Source organism: Cherax quadricarinatus, chromosome 43, assembly GCF_038502225.1.
Source record: "Cherax quadricarinatus isolate ZL_2023a chromosome 43, ASM3850222v1, whole genome shotgun sequence".
Lineage (NCBI taxonomy): Eukaryota > Metazoa > Arthropoda > Malacostraca > Decapoda > Parastacidae > Cherax > Cherax quadricarinatus.
The window spans coordinates 32,949,040-32,966,598 of record NC_091334.1 but is presented as its reverse complement, the minus strand read 5'-3'; the positions used below and the strand labels follow the sequence as shown (position 1 = coordinate 32,966,598).

Below are 17,559 nucleotides of genomic sequence, written 5' to 3'. Positions count from 1 at the left end.
ACTTGTGGCCTCAGTGCCATTGTTTACAAGCCAGCCAGTGCGGTCGCATCAACACCTACCATCCGACTTATGACCGAGCTTGGTTCTGACCAACCGGTTGTAAGTCAAAATGGACATAAGTCGAACTTTACTACTGAATGTCATCACATTTTTGTAATGACTTTATTTTATTGTTTTATTTTAGTATTTCATTTTTTACTTTACTTTTTATGCTGTTTGTACTGTATTTTATACTGTAAGGTTAAAGATAAACACTCTGTGCAACACAAACAGTTGTTTATTTACTAGAAATTTGGCATGAAAAACAGTCGTAAGTTGAGTGGTCATATGTCGAGCAGGTCGTATGTCAGATGGTAGGTGTACACATACATTCGGTACATTTCACATTATCCGTGTTTTTAGTGCTTGTAACTGCAAAATAAGTCACCATGGATCCCAAGAAAGCTTCTAGTACAATCCCTCTCGTAAAAAGGGCGAGAATTAGTATGGAATTGAAAAAAGAGATTAAGGAAATGTGTGCAAAGTGGGTTGAACTGCAAACCTTTACGAATGAAAATCACCCTGACACAGCTACTGCAAGCCGTGTTGGCAACCTGTACAATGACAATGTTATGACCCATTTTAGGTAAGTCTTATAGGAACGGGAGGTACAGAGCTCTATGGACAGATATGTTGTGCGACAGAGGTCCAGTGACTCTCAAGCTGGTCCTAGTGGCATTAAAAGAAGGGAAGTAACCCCAGAAAAGGACTTGCTACCTCAAGTCCTAATGGAAGGGGATTCCCCCTTCTAAACAATAACTTCCACACACTCCCCTCCTTCCATCCCACCAATCATCACCAGATCTTCAATAAAGGTAAGTGTCATGTATTCTATTCTTAGAGTAGTAATTGTGCATGTCTTCTTCAGTTTGTGTGTATTAAAATTAATATTTCATGTGGTAAAAAAAATTTTCATACTTTGGGGCATCGGGAATGGATTAATTTGATTTTCATTATTTCTTATGGGGAAAATTAATTCGGCTAACGATAATTTTGGCTTACGATGAGCTCTCAGGAACGGATTAATATCGTAAGGCGGGGATCCACTGTACTTGCAACATCTGCCACATTGCTCTCCCATTCACTCTATCATATGCCTTTTCTAAATCCATAAATGCAATATAAACTTCCCTACATATATGCTTCAATGTAAACACCTGATCTACACATCCCCTACCCACTCTAAAACTTCCTTGCTCATCCGCAATTCTACATTCTGTCTTACCTCTAATTCTTTCAATAATAACCCTACCGGACACTTTTCCTGGTAAACTCAGTAAAGTTATTCCTCTGTAATTTTTAGTCTCTTTTGTCCCCCTTTCCTTTATATAAAGATACTATGCACACTCTTCGCCAATCCCTAGGTACCTTCCCCTTTTTCATACATTTATTAAACAAAAATACCAACCACTCCAACACTATATCCCCCCCATCCCTGCTTTTAACATTTCTGTCATGATCCTGTCAGTTCCAGCTGCTTTACCCCCTTTCATTCTACGTAATGCCTCACGCACCTCCCCCACACTAGCATCCTGCTCTTCTTCGCTCCTAAAAGATGGTATACCTCTCTGGCCAGTGCATGAAATTACTGCCTCCCTTTCTTCGTTGAAATTTAAAAGTTCCTCAAAATATTCTCGCCATCTACCCAATACCTCCATCTTCCTGTCTACTAACTCCCCTACTCTGTTTTTAACTGACAAATCCATTCGTTCCCTAGGCTTTTTTAACTTGTTTAACTCGCTCCAAAATTTTTTCTTGTTTTCATTAAAATTTCTTGACAGTGCCTCTCCCACTCTATCATCTGCTCTCCTTTTGCACTCTCTTCACCTTTCTTTTACTCTCCATATGCTCTACTCTTCTTATAACACTTCTGCTTTGTAAAAACCTCTCATAAGCTACCTTTTTCTCTTTTATCACACCCTTTACTTCATCATTCCACCAATCACTCCTCTTTCCTCCTGCACCCACCCTCCTATAACCTCAAACATCTGCCCCACATTCTAGTACTGCATTTTTAAAATTATTCCAACCCTCTTCAGACCCCCCACTACTCATACTTGCACCAGCCCACCTTTCTGCCAATCTTTTTCCTTCTTCTTTCAACGCACCAGCCGTATCCCACTGAGATGAGGTGGCCCAAAAGGAAAAACGAAAGTTTCTCCTTTTAAATTTAGTAATACTGTATGTACAGGAGAAAGGGTTACTAGCCCCTTGCTCCCGGCATTTTAGTCGCCTCTTATGATGCGCATGGCTTACGGAGGAAGAATTCTGTTCCACTTCCCCATGGAGATACGAGGAAATAGGCAAGAACTAGAAAGAAAATAGAAGAAAACCCAGAGGGGTATGTATGTATATGCTTGTACATGTATGTGCAGTGTGACCTAAGTGTAAGTAGAAGTAGCAAGACGTACCTGAAATCTTGCATGTTTATGAAACAGAAAAAAGGACACCAGCAATCCTACCATCCTAATATCAAACTTACCATTACTATCCAAAAGCTTAGAGAAACTCATGCACAGGAGACTGTATTTATTTATAACGGCACAAAACGTACTCAACCCCTGCCAATTTGGATTCAGGAAAAATAAAAGCACTAATGATGCAATTGTAAAAATGCTAGATCTGCTTTACAGAGCATTGGAAAATAAGGAATATCCGCTAGGAATTTTTATTGACCTAAGAAAAGCTTTCGACACAGTAGACTACGGCATCCTACTCCACAAACTTGACCATTATGGTATAAGAAGCCATGCGCTTGCATATTTCAAATCCTACCTAACTAATAGGTTTCAGTATGTCACCATTAAAGACACAGCATCAACAACACAGCCACTTGATACTGGAGTTCCGCAGGGAAGTGTCCTTGGACCCCTGCTCTTCCTCATTTACATCAATGATCTTCCAAACGTATCCCAACACCTGGAAACCCATTCTATTTGCTGATGACATGACTTATGTCATCTCTCACCCTAATCTTGCCACCCTCAACACCATTGTTAATGAGGAGCTGATCAAAATATCAACTTGGATGACAGCCATTGAACTTACACTTAACATTGACAAAACCTACTATATTATGTTTGGTAGCAGAGGAGGTGCTGCACAACTTAACATTAAGATCGACAACACTCTAATTGCCAGACATAATGAGGTCAAATTCCTAGGCCTATACCTCGACAACAACCTGAATTTCAACAGCCATATCCAACACGTACCAAAAAAAAGTATCCAAAACAGTTGGGATCCTCTCCAAGATACGATACTGCGTGCCGCAAAATGCCCTTCTCACACTATACCATTCACTCATTTATCCATACCTCACCTATGCTATTTGTGCTGGGGATGAACTGCAGCAACACACCTAAAGCCAATAATAACTCGACAAAAAGCTGCAGTAGAATAATCACTAAATCCTGTCCCTGGCAACACTTCTGCCCCCCCTCCCCATTCTTCATAGATCTAAACTTACTCCCTGTTCAGAACATCCACACTTACTACTGTGCAATCTACATATACAGGACCTTAAATTCCATTATTAACCTTGACCTAAAATGCTTTCTTGATAGTTGTGACAGGACCCAAAGGCATAACACCAGACACAAACACCTCTACAACATTCCCCGTGTCCGACTAAACCTTTACAAAAATTCAATGTATGTCAAAGGCTCTAAAATCTGGAACACCCTACCTGAAAACTATAACTGCAGACACATTCATCACCTTCATAACTACCGTTAGAAAACATCTTATCTCCCTGATACACCCCGTCAACTAACTACATAAAAACCACCTGGTGGTTCACACTTACTCACCCATTTGACTATAAGCACAGAAATACGTATCTTAATCTTAAAATAATGATTCCTAACTTGTCATAAGTTTGCCTGTGATACTCCAATATAGAAACTATGTATTGTGCCAAAACAAAAGCATTCACATTGCTAAACTCACCAACTAGTATTTAGTCACTTAGTATTTAGTCAACTTACTCCACAATTTGTAATAATTTAGGGTTAAGAATTAATCTAAGTTTACCCAAAATGCCTAGCCATGCTAGGTGTTCTAGTGGCCCCCTCTGTAATTAGTATTTTATTACATGTAAACCACACTATAACCAAAATCTGTAAACCCCGCATTGTAATCTTTATAGAGAATAAACTTTGATTTGATTGATTGATCATGTAAAACAATTACAGGCTTTCGTTTTACTCACTTGGCAGGGCGGCTTTCTGCCAATAGTTGCTTATATTTTACCCGAACTTCCTCCTCCCTTAGTTTATACACTTTCACCTCCCTCTTACTTTTGTAAAGTAAAAGGACAGTAATTCTACCAACTCTTACTTGTTGCCATTTTCCTCTTATCCCATCCACCTCTTACTCTAACTGTAGCTACAACTAGATGATAATCCGATATCAGTTGCCCCTCTATAAACATGTACATCCTGGAGCCTACCCATCAATCTTTGATCCACCAATACATAATCTAACAAACTACTTTCATACGTGCTATATCATACCTTTTATATTTATTTATCCTCTTTTTCATAAAATATGTATTACTTATTACCAAACCTCTTTCTACACGTAGCTCAATTTAAGGCTCCCCATTTTCATTTACCCCTGGCACCCCAAATGTACCTACTACTCCCTCCACAACATTTTTACCCACTTTAGCATTGAAATCCCCAACCGCAAGTACTCTCACACTTGGTTCAAAACTCCCCAGCAATTCACTCAACATTTCCCAAAATCTCTCTCTCTCCTTTACACTTCTCTCTTCCCCCAAAATCTCTCTCTCTCCTTTACACTTCTCTCTTCCCCAGGTGCATATACGCTTACTATAACCCACTTCACACATCCAACCTTTATTTTACTCCACATAATCCTTGAATTAATACATTTATAGCCCCTCTTTTCCTGCCATAGCTTATCCTTCAACATTATTGCTACTCCTTCTTTAGCTCTATTTGAAACCCCTGACCTAATCCCATTTATTCCTCTCCACTGAAACTCTCCTACCCCCTTCATCTTTGTTTCACTTAAAGCCAGGACATCCAGCTTCTCATTCATAACATCCACAATCATCTCTTTCTTATCATTTGCACAACATCCACGCACATTCAGACTTCCCACTTTGACAATTTTCTTCGTATTCTTTTTAGTAATTATTACAGGAAAAGGGGTTTACTAGCCCATTGTTCCCGGCATTTTAGTTGACTTTTACAACATGCATGGCTTACGGAGGAAAGATTCTTATTCCACTTCCCCATGGATATAAAAGGAAAAGTAATAAGAACAAGAGCCAAGATAAAATCAAAATAAACTCAGACGAGTGTGTATAAATAAACGTGTACATGTATGTTTAGTGTGACCTAAGTGTAAGTAGAAGTAGCAAGACGTACCTGTAATCTTGCATATTTATGAGACGGACAAAAGACACCAGCAATCTTACCATCATGTAAAACAATTACAATATGTGGTATAAATATTGTACAGAGAATTTGTAGTGTGGAAATTAGGTGGTGTGGAGTTACTAAAAATAATAATAAGAGGGCGGAACAGAGGTTGTTGAGGTGGTTTGGTCATTTAGAGAGGATGGAACAAAGTAGAATGATTTGGAGAGCGGATCCTCTTCAAGGGGGGCTCCTTGGCGTGGTGAAGAGGCTCTTGGTCTGAGGAATTAGACCTATCGGTCTTCTTCCTCAGACCGAACCTAATTACCCCCCAATCTCCCCTCCCCTATCCCATCCTCCCCATCCTCCCCTTTTTCCTTTCCTCCTCCTCCTCCCCACTCCTCCCTTTTGCCCTTCCTCTTTTTGTCCTTTGGGATTTCTCCCACAGGCGCGCTAGTTCCTAGGTGGGGGAAAGGACACCGGGGTCCATCCCATTCCGTTGAGGTTTCTTGGCGGTGGCGTAGTTTGCCGTGGAATCTGGATTGCCTAGGGATGTCCCGATCCCTCTCCGGTATCCCGGAGTAGCTTTGGGTGTCTTTTGGGCGACGGGTGTATCTCTGGAAGCCACCTTTCGGATTCCGGGGGTGGTGGCTGAAGGAGGTATGCTTTGTGGCGGATATCCGGCCGCCCTCTCTTTTGTCCACCGAGGTAGCTCGGCAGATGTGAGGTTGCTATCCCAGATTGCTGGTTTACTGGCATGAAGGGTAGGGTATGGCACGGGTTCCATGCTGCATCTGCGCTACTAGCGGTGTCGAGTCCTCTTGGGCGCGGAGGGAGATTTCTGGCCCTTTCATTCCTCCTAGGAACTATCCCTCCCCGGTCCCCCCTTTTTTTTTTCTTTTTTTTTATTTTTATTTTCTTTTCTTCTTTCTTTTTTTTTCTTAAAAACAAAAAGAAAGAAGTAACCTAACCATGGCAGCCCTAGTCCATGAACCTGGTACCCCCGGGCCCCTTCTTGATACCGCACCCCGTTCTGACCCCGCCTCGTCTTTGGACCACTCTTCAGACATTCCTCATGCCTCTGTACCTATTGCCGGTGCTGTTTCCTCACCCGCTTCAGGTACTGAGGCCTCGACTGACTCCTTCGATTTATCAGACCTTCGCTCTCCTCTGACTATGCTTCCGGCCTCTCCCTCTACGGTGCGGCAATTTTCAAATCGCCGACCCGTTCCACGTCGGACCAACTCTGGTCCCACGCCTAAACGTCAACGACAATTGCCTGCTGATGATACTTCTCCACCTTCACCTTCTCGTTCTTCTCAGAAACGATCGACACGTCCTTCACTACCTTTCCACGCTCAGTTTCAGACTGAACAGTGGACTAAATTCTTCACTTTACGACCAACTTCCTCTACTGCCTATCTTTCTGACCATAGTATTGGCAAGGCACTCCTACGCCATGTTGGTAAAGATATTTCTTTTCATGCTCTTAAGAGCGGTACGCGCATCATTACCGTACAGAATGCTACCCAGGCTCGTGAGCTCTCTCGTCTTTCCCATATAGATACTATTCCTGTCACCCTTGAAAAACATCATTCCCTCAATTCTTGTAGTGGTACCGTTATTCTGCCCCATACCATAGTTCAACAAAATTTCCAGACATGTGGCACCGACATTCTAGAACAGCTGGAACTCCAAGATCTCCCAATCCTCAAGGTAGACACTTACGTTCTTCCTGCCCGTGGGCGGAGACGATACCCTAGCAATGTGGCTCGTTTAACTTTTGACAGCCGAGAACTCCCATCCTCCGTTTATATAGCAGGACATCGGTTACAAGTTCGAAAGGTGATCCCTACACCACAACAGTGTAGAAATTGCTGGCGATTTGGCCATCCAGCGAAATATTGCAGATCTATCGCCGAATGCCCAGTCTGTGGTGCCGATGACCATTCTAATACGTCTTGCAATCGATCTCCCTCTTGCCTTAACTGTCATGAGGCTCACCCTTCGTACTCTCGCCGTTGTCAGGTCTATTTAAACGAGCGGGAAATCCGTTACCTCAAAGAGACAGAAGGTCTCCCTTATGCCATGGCAGTTTCTCATCTCCGCCTCCAAGGGAGACTCCCACGTGTTCCTTATTCCCGTGTTTCAAAACGTCCCCCCACTTCTGGTATCCCATCTTCTACACCCACCTCTGTGGTTACCTCTCCCATAATCACTCCTGTATCTAATCCTTTTGCTGTCCTCGGCTCAGACGTCCCTACTTCAACGCCTCAGTCTAATCTCGCTTCTTCGAGTTCTCTCTTACAAGCCTCAGTATCGACGAGACCTCGTACGACACCTCTTCCCAATCGTCCCTCTACTTCTCAAAAGTCAAAAAAAGGTCCGGTAACACCTCCTACCCATCTTCCACCTCCTCATTTTACCCTCCCTGTCTCTGTCCCTAGTTCTTCCCCTCTCACTGGCTCAGTTACAAGTGCAGAGGTTCACCCTCCTCCTCGTAATGTACCTTCCTCCCCTGTTCCCTCCCAAGTTTCTTCCTCTTCTGCCACCTCCCAGGTTCCTGTCTCTTCTGTCCCCTGCCACGCTTCTCCAGTTCCCTCCACCCTTTCGCCCCCCCCTACCTTGGTACAGTCCAATACAGTTCCAATCTTTACTCATCCTCCCCCTACCATTCCCAATATTGTCTCCCATACGACATCTTTGAATTCCGAAACACTTGAAGCAATCTCTGAATATATTGCAGAGACCAAACCATCAATGGACACTGATCCACCTTCCGCTCTTTCTCTCTCCTCTGCTCCATCTGCGCAACTCCTTTCTTCACAGCGCACCGTTCCTTCGCTGCTTGAACATTTTCCACTGCCTCCGCATGTGGACTTTTCTAACCCTTCTAGTCCGTAGGAACCCTTACCTGCGGATTTCAAGTATCTTTATCATTGCCAATCATGGCCTTTTTACAGTGGAATATACGCGGCCTCAGGGGTAATCGGGGTGAGCTTCAGATGTTACTCTCCCAGTTTGCCCCTGTTGGTGTTTGCTTACAGGAACCAAAATTACACTCTGCTGTTATTTCTCACATCTCAGGCTATAATTTATTGTATTCTTCAGATCCTTTTCCTGATGGGACCTTTAATGAAAGTGCCCTTCTTCTCCGCACTGATATTCCGTACCATCAGCTATTTATTCATACTTCGCTGCATTACACAGCAGCCCGTATCCACTTACATAGGTGGTATACGCTCTGTTCTTTATATCTCTCTCCTTCTCGGGCATTATCTATTCCGGATTTTGCCTTCCTTGTTTCGTCATTACCGCCACCGATTCTGTTACTTGGTGATTTTAATGCCCACCATTTCCTCTGGGGAGGGTCTCACTGTGATTCCCGTGGAATTCAGTTAGAGGCTTTTCTTGCCACCCACCCCCTCCATGTTTTAAATACAGGTACTCACACCCATTTTGATCCTCGGACTCATACTCTCTCTTGCATAGATCTCTCAGTTTGCTCTTCCTCCGCCGCATTAGACTTTACTTGGTCTGTTCTCCCGGACTTACATGACAGTGATCATTTCCCAATCATTCTTACTTCCCCTTCATATTCGCCACCTCTTCGCACCCCACGCTGGCAATTTAATCGGGCAAATTGGAACCTTTACTCACACCTGACTGTTTTTAAAGAGGTTCCTTCTTCGTCCTCCATCGATGAGCTTTTACACCTCTTCTCGTCCTCCGTTTTCACCGCAGCTTCTCATTCTATACCCCAAACTTCGGGCAGGCATTCTCAGAAATGCGTGCCTTGGTGGTCTCCTGCTTGTGCTCGTGCAGTACGTTTGAAACGCGCTGCATGGGGCAGGTACCGGTACAATAGAACCACAGAGCGACTCCTTGATTTTAAACAGAAGCGTGCGATCGCTCGCCGTGTCATCCGTGACGCTAAACGCACTTGCTGGCGAGATTATGTCTCCACCATCACCTCTGCTTCCTCTATGAGTGCAGTCTGGAAAAAAGTACGAAAACTGAGTGGTAAATATTCTCCTGACCCGGCTCCTGTTCTGCGGGTTGCCGGTGTTGATATAGCAAACCCACTAGATGTTGCCAATGAAATTGGCAATCATCTGGTCCGTATTTCTCAGGGACTCCATCTATGCCCCTCATTTCTTTCCTCAAAGTCTGCCAGAGAGTTAGCACCTTTGGACTTTTCTTCTCTCAGAGAAGAACAGTATAATGTGCCTTTTACACTTCAAGAACTGGAGGCAACACTCTCAGCTTGTCGATCATCGGCAGCTGGGCCCGACGACATTCATATTCGTATGCTACAACATTTACATCAGTCAGCCCTTGCAGTCCTATTACGCCTTTACAATCTTATTTGGTCACAAGGAGTTCTTCCACAGCTGTGGAAATCCGCCATTGTTCTCCCTTTCCGCAAACCAGGCACTACGGGACATGAAACCTCCCACTATCGTCCCATTGCTCTTACCAGTGCAGTTTGCAAAGTAATGGAACGTCTAGTAAATAGACGTTTAGTGTGGTATTTAGAGACACACAACAGTCTCTCCACTCGTCAATATGGCTTTCGTAAGGGACGTTCTACCATAGACCCCTTACTGCGCTTGGATACGTATGTTCGTAATGCCTTTGCGAATAACCACTCAGTTATTGCCATATTTTTTGACCTTGAGAAGGCATATGACACAACTTGGAGGTATAATATTTTAGCCCAAGCCCACTCCTTAGGCCTTCGAGGCAATCTACCATCCTTCCTTAAGAACTTTTTAACTGACAGGCATTTCCGTGTTCGGGTTAATAATGTGCTCTCCCCGGACTTTGTCCAAGCTGAAGGTGTCCCCCAGGGATGTGTTCTGAGCACAACACTTTTTCTCCTTGCTATTAATGATTTGGCCTCTAGTCTTCCATCAAATATTTGGTCATCACTCTATGTTGATGACTTCGCTATTGCCTGTGCAGGCGCTGACTGTCACCTCCTTACAGATTCTCTCCAGCATGCAGTCGACCGTGTTTCCAATTGGGCCACCACACATGGGTTTAAATTTTCCAGCACTAAAACCCACCAAATCACTTTCACTAGACGCTCTGTCATCTCTGATCATCCTTTGTACCTCTATGGCTCACGTATCCCTGAACGTGATACAGTCAAGTTTCTGGGCCTCCTCTTTGATCGTAGGTTATCCTGGAAACCTCACATTACCTCTCTGAAGGCAACTTGTCACAGCCGGCTGAACCTTCTTAAAACCCTTGCTCATCTTTCGTGGGGAGCTGATCGTCGAACCCTCCTTCACCTACATTCCACCCTTATTTTATCGAAACTTGATTATGGTGACCAGATCTATTCAGCGGCATCTCCTGCTACTCTCTCTAGCCTTAACCCCATTCATCACCAAGGATTACGTTTATGCCTTGGTGCTTTTCGCTCTTCCCCTGTCGAAAGCCTCTATGCAGAAGCGAACGTTCCATCCTTATCCGATCGCCGTGATGCCCATTGCCTGCGCTACTATGTACGCTCTCATGATCTCCGCAATCCTTCCATTTATAGAATGGTCACTGATATTAGTAGACATTCTTTATTTGTTCGCCGCCCCTGCTTACTCCGTCCCTTCTCTCTTCGCCTTCATTCGCTCTTGTCTTCTCTTCAACTACCACCTTTCTATGTACATGTAGCATCTCACTTTTCCCTACCCCCCTGGGAAGTTCCAGCTGTTCGAGTCTGTTCTTTCTCCCTCCCTTGCTCGAAAGCCCAACTGTCTACGGTCGCTTCCCGCTCTCTTTTTCTTGACCACTTTCACTCTCATTCTCATGCCATTGCTGTGTACACAGATGGCTCTAAGTCTTCTGACGGCGTAGGATTCGCAGCAGTGTTTCCGGACAGCGTCGTACAAGGGCATTTACTATCTTCAGCTAGTATTTTTACTGCTGAATTATATGCCATCCTTACAGCACTTATCCGTATTGCATCTATGCCTGTGTCATCATTTGTGGTTGTCTCAGACTCCCTTAGTGCTTTACAGGCTATACAAAAATTTGATACACCTCACCCCTTAGTCCTCCGTATCCAACTTTGGCTACGCCGCATCTTTACTAAGCATAAAGATATTGTTTTTTGTTGGGTCCCTGGTCATGTTGACGTACAGGGCAATGAACAGGCAGACACTGCTGCGCGGTCAGCAGTACATGACCTACCAGTTTCTTATAGAGGTATTCCATGTACGGACTATTTTGCTGTAATATCTTCCCACCTTCACACCCGTTGGCAACAACGTTGGTCTACTATGCTCGGCAACAAACTTCAGTCTATTAAACCGAGTATAGGTTACTGGCCGTCTTCTTATCACCAGTGTCGAGGTTGGGAGACTACTCTCTCCCGTCTTCGCATTGGCCATACTCGTCTTACTCATGGATATCTCATGGAGAGGCGTCTTGCTCCTCTCTGTGAGAATTGCCAAGCTCCATTATCAGTCAGCCACATTCTGTTGGACTGCCCACTTTATCAACGAGCACGCAGAATTTACCTCTGTCGTCGTCTTCGCCCCGCTGCTCTCTCTTTACCTTCCCTTCTCGCTGATGGACCCACCTTTCATCCGGACTCTCTCATTGACTTTTTGACAACGACTGACTTACTTCACAAATTCTGATACTTTCAGCCCTTTCTACTTGTATCTCTTGCTACCCTCTACCCCCGTACTATCCCCTGCCCCGCTGTTTTCTGTAACCTGCGGATCATCCCCCCTCCCTTCTGCCATCCAATTCCCTTGCTTCCTTCCCTACCCTGCAGCGCTGTATAGCCCTTGTGGCTTAGCGCTTCTTTTTGATTATAATAATAATAATGGAGAGCGGATAAATCTGTAGGGGAAGGAAGACTGGGTAGGGGTCATCCTAGGAAAGGTTGGAGGGACGGGGTAAAGGAGGTTTTGTGGATGAGGGGCTTAGACTTCCAGCAAGCGTGCATGAGCGTGTTAGATAGAAACGAATGGAAACAAATGGGTTTTGGGACCTGATGAGCTGTTGGAGTGTGAGCAGGGTAATATTTTGTGAAAGGATTCAGGGAAACCGGTGGGGTTTAGGATATTGGGTGTTTGGAGTGACATCTAAACTGTCATATGAGTGCCTCTGCAAAAATAGTGATTACGTATTAGTGATGGTGAAACTGATGAATGATGAAAATTTTCTCTCTTCTGTTTTTCTTAACTTTTGGGTCACACTGCCTCAGTGGGAAATGACTGACGTGTAAAAAAAAAAAAAAAAAAAAAAAAACACACCTGAGTGTGCTGTATATGCATTTTATCGCTCTAGGGAGCTTTAACTCTTTCAAGGTCGACAGGCCCTCTCAGAGACTTGTTCTCAGGGTCGGCCAAATTTCAAAAAAGAAAAAATTATTTTTTCTTATGAAAAGAGAGAATCTTTTCCCGATCATAATGACACAAAAAGTATGAAATTTGATGGAAAACTTACGGAATTATGCTTTCGCGAAGTTAGCGGTCTCGACGATGGTTTACGCATCGGCGATTTTTGCCCACTTTGAGCCCTATTTTCAGCCAATTCCAGTGTACTTGTCGACAAAAATCATAACTATTTCGCTAGAACTCCATTTTTTCTATCAAATGAGTACAAGAAACTACCCATTTCCCGATTTCAACTATCCAATACAGTGATCAGAATTTAGCAATTTTGCCAATTTCACACAAATTTCAAAAGATGCCAATTTCCTAATAGGGTCCAGAATACAAAAGAAAGACATTCCTGGCACTAAAATAACATTTCCTCTGTTCATTAGTCATGTCCCCAGGCCCCTCTTACATTCCTTTGCTTTCCACTTTGAATTTTTATTCTCACAAAAAAATAGAAGATTTACTGTTATGCAGACTACTGCATTAGTGTAGAAATGGCATAAATAATATCAGTGCACTTGTGAAAGAATATTAGACTCGCCAGTTGACGTGTATTGGACGCATAGCATGATCTGTTTACTTTTGAACTTTGGTAAAACTCAAACATTTCTGCTACTTTGAGCTCAATTTCAAGGTACTTTTCTTTGTAAAACCAGTCAAAATCATCTCAATTTCTGTAAGATGTCTTTCATTCTACAAAACGAGACCAGGAAAACTAGAATACAACAATAAATACCATACGAAAATACAGTGCAAAGTCGCTGTTTTAATCCAAAAACACGGTCAAATTTTTTTTTTTCTCATTACTTACTGTGTGCTGCAGGATTTTTTTATACCACGCACACTGACCACATAGACCCATTCTTTCATATGTAGGCCTACCAGCTTTCTCTCACTAGATTTGAGGGTGTTAGAATTTATGCGTACTAGTATGTCAAGGACCCTGGCGCGTAAGCCGTACTAGTATGGCCGAAACCCTGAAAGGGTTAAGTGATTAAGTGATAGAAAAAGGATGACATGAAACTAAATCTTCCACTGTTGTTGGAGGTATATAGGGCCACTGACAACATATGCCACCCTGTGTAGCTTCCACCACCCTAAACCTCTGACAGCATCTCAATAACCACTTTATTTCTTTACATTCTCTATTATGCTTTTATACAATATTTTTTTTATAAATTACGTACATTGTTTCAGTGTAAATAGTGGTGTTTCAGTGTGACTAGTAGTGTGTTTAGTGGTGGTGGCCCACCACTATATGGCTTATGCTGTCAGTGTCGCTGATAAACCCAACAACAACACCTACACCATCACCACTAGTCACATACATAATGACATATTTTATTCATTCTAGGTTATATATCATGTTTCTATGTTATTAATATTGTTTGTCATATTAGATAAATTGTGATAGATAAATAAGCCATAGAGTTGATATTAGCATCACATTTAAGTATTTTGTCCTGTCTCCAAACACACTCCTCCCTCCATACGCCAACAAGAGTCTTCAGTAAAGGTAAAAGTGATGTTAAATGTTCATTTATCCATTTCATTAGTGCTTTATATTTATTTCTCATTATTTTTTGTATGTAAAACTGTAGTTATTCTTTAAAAAATGTATTTTTTGGGTGACTGAAACGGATTAATTGTATTTACATTATTTCTTATTGGAAATATTACTTCAGTTTTCACACTTTTTGGATTTAGATCGACCTTCTGGAACGAATTAAGTACAAAATCTGGGGTTCCACTGTACTTACACTTAGGTCTCACTACACATGCATTTACACCTATGTGTATACACACTTATCTGAGTTTTCTTTTATTTTTTCTTAATAGTTCTTGTTCTTATTTCCTTTCATCTCCATGAGGAACTTGAATAAGAATCTTTCCTCTGTAGTCATGCATGTTGTAAAAAGCGACTAAAATGCCACGAGCAATGGTCTAGTAACCCCTTCTCCTACATAATTATTAAAAATGAGAAGAAAACTGTTGTTGGGATATTTGAATGTACATGGGTATATTGTAGTGTGGATGATAAGAGATGATTGTGGACATTATGAAAAAAAAAAGCTAGATGTCCTGGCTCTTAAATGAAACAAAGTTGAAGGTGGTTGGAGAGTTTCAGTGGGGAGAAATATGAGATTTGGTCATGGGTTTCTAATAGAGTTAAGGACGGAGTAGCAATAATGTTGAAGGATCAATTATGGCATCAAAAGAGGATATGTGGAGTACAATAGGAGTCGGATGTGATGTGTAAGTTTTTATGCACCTCAAGAAGAAAGAAATATAAAGGAGAGAGATTTTGTAAGATGTTGAGTGAGTGCTTAGGGAGTTTTGAACCTAGCAAGACAGTAATTGTGGTGGGAGACATAAGTTCTCAAGTGGGGGGGAAAACTGTTGTGGAGGTAGTAGTAGATAAGTTTGGAGTGTCAGAGGTAAATAATAATAGGGGACTTATAACTGAACTTTGTATAGAAAGAGGTTTGGTAACATTTAATACATATTTTGAGAAAGAGGATAAATGTTAATGTTTAGATATTTGGGAGTGGAAAAGGCAGTGGATGGGTATATGTAGGATGAGGTAAACCATAGAATTGATGAAAGGAAAAAAAGGTGGGTGATGCATTGAGGTATCTATTCCTAGCAAACAAATGGATTTGACAGTTAAAAACAGAATAGGGGAGTTAAAGATATTGAGAAGATGAAATATTTTGCAAAATTGATAAATGTTGAAGAGCAGGAGGCAGTGATTTCATGTATTTACCAGGGAGGCATAACATCCTTTAGGAAAGAGGAGGAGTCAGATGTGAGTGTGGGGGAAGGAAGTGTATGAAGCATTGGGTAGAATGAAAGTGGGAGGGGAGTAGGGGGTAAAGCTGCTGGAATTGATGGGATCATGACAGAAATGTTAAGAGGGGAATGTAGTTTTGGAGAAGTTGGTACTTTTGTTCAGTAAATGTATTAGAGGGGAAGGTACCTAGGAACTAGCAGAGAGCATACGTAGTACCTTTACATAAAGGGAAGGAGAAAAAAAGAATAAAAATTATAGGGGAATAAGCCTACTAAGTATACCAGGTAAGGTGTATAAGAACATGAGAAAGAAGGAACACTGCAACAGACCTACTGGCCCATGCGAGGCAGCTCCAATTCTCGTAACAGCTTAAGCCAATGCCTTGACTTAGTGAGGTCAGACACGTCACTTAAGGGAGGAGCAGTGCATCCTACCTAGTAGCACAAGCTAGTCATGTCCAACTCACACCCACTCATGTATTTATCCAACCCATTTTTAAAACTACACAACGTCTTAGCGTCTATGACGGTACTCAGGAGTTTGTTCCACTCGTCCACAACTCTTACCAAACCAGTGCTTTCCTATATCCTTCCTGAATCTGAATTTTTCCAATTTAAAGCCATTGCTGTGAGTCCTGTCTAGGGTTATTGTTGAAAGAATTAGGTGTAAGGTGAGCAGGATGTGTAGAACAAATTCTTACACTGAAGCATGTAAGTGAATTGGTAGCAGGTAGGGACTTTCAGGATGTATTATAACATTGTTGTCTTTTAGGTGATTTTTTATTTTAAATTTGTGAAGTGGTAAAACCAAGTGGATTATACAATGCAGATAGTGGTGGAGGCTTTATCCTTCACCTGGTAACTAAACTAAGGCAAGAATATTGTTTCAGGTGACAGTCGTCATCATGGCGGCAGTGCACCACCGCCTACTCCCAGTCAGATGACAGGAACCTCCACCAGCTTTGATTCCGAGGAACGAGGTGATCTCATATCATTTTATAACCAAGTCTATGTGCAACAAATGAAGGCGTTTGCATTCAAGTTCCGGGCAGCTCAGGAGGTATTATCGTAGCTTGTGCGCTTTTTCACTGTTTTCTAAACAGTTATTGTTACTAGCTAGCTAGGTAACTAAATTAGAAAGTTAAATTTTATTTTGTACCCTTAAGGAATCTACCGAAGCAGGGGTTACTAGCCCTTTGCTCCTGGCATTTTAATAACTTCTTTCAACACACTTTGCTTATGAAGAAATAATTCTTCTGCACTTCCCCTTGGAGACCCATGTTACTATTTTTACATTTAAATTTTGTGCATGTGAATATAGCACATAGGCACCAAGACCTTAGTGAATATAGATTTTTTTCTTCGTCAGCCGTCTCCCACCGAGGCAGGGTGACCCAAAAAGAAAGATAGACATCAAATACCAAATGGGAGTTGACAGTTAGTTTTTGCTGATGATGCTGTACTTTTGGGAGATTATAAAGAAAAGTTGCAAAGGTTAGTGGATGAGTTTGGGAATATCTGTAAAGATAAAAAGTTGAAAGTGAGCATAGATAAGAGTGAGGTGATGAGGGTATCAAATGATTTAGACAAAGAAAAATTGGATATCACATTAGGGAGAGGGAGAATGGAAGTGAACATTTTCAGGTATTTGGGAGTTGACTTATCAGTGGATGGGTTAATGAAGGATGGGGTTAACCATAGAATTGATGAAAGAAAAAAGGTGAGTGGTGTGTTTAGGTATTTGTGGAGACAGACTTGATCCATGGAGGCAAAGAAGGAAATTTACAAGAGTATAGTGGTACCAACGCACATGGATGCGAAGCATGGGTTGTAAATGCTGCAGTGAGGAAGCAGTGGAGATGGTGTGTCTAAGGGCATTGTGTGGTGTAAATATTATGCAGAGAATTCGTAGTGTGGAAATTAGGATGTGT

At 42.2% G+C, this 17,559-nt stretch overlaps 1 protein-coding gene across 2 annotated transcripts in view; it reads left to right on the top strand.

The window, feature by feature from the left end:
* The window catches only part of Rbf (Retinoblastoma-family protein), a 319,473-nt gene that overhangs the window by 285,805 nt on the left and 16,109 nt on the right, over positions 1-17,559 (top strand). For both annotated transcript variants that reach the window (XM_053784060.2, XM_070093847.1), the window contains one exon: positions 16,519-16,688. In XM_053784060.2, coding sequence (XP_053640035.2) covers positions 16,519-16,688 — 170 coding nt within the window. The remainder of the gene's footprint in view (positions 1-16,518; positions 16,689-17,559) is intronic.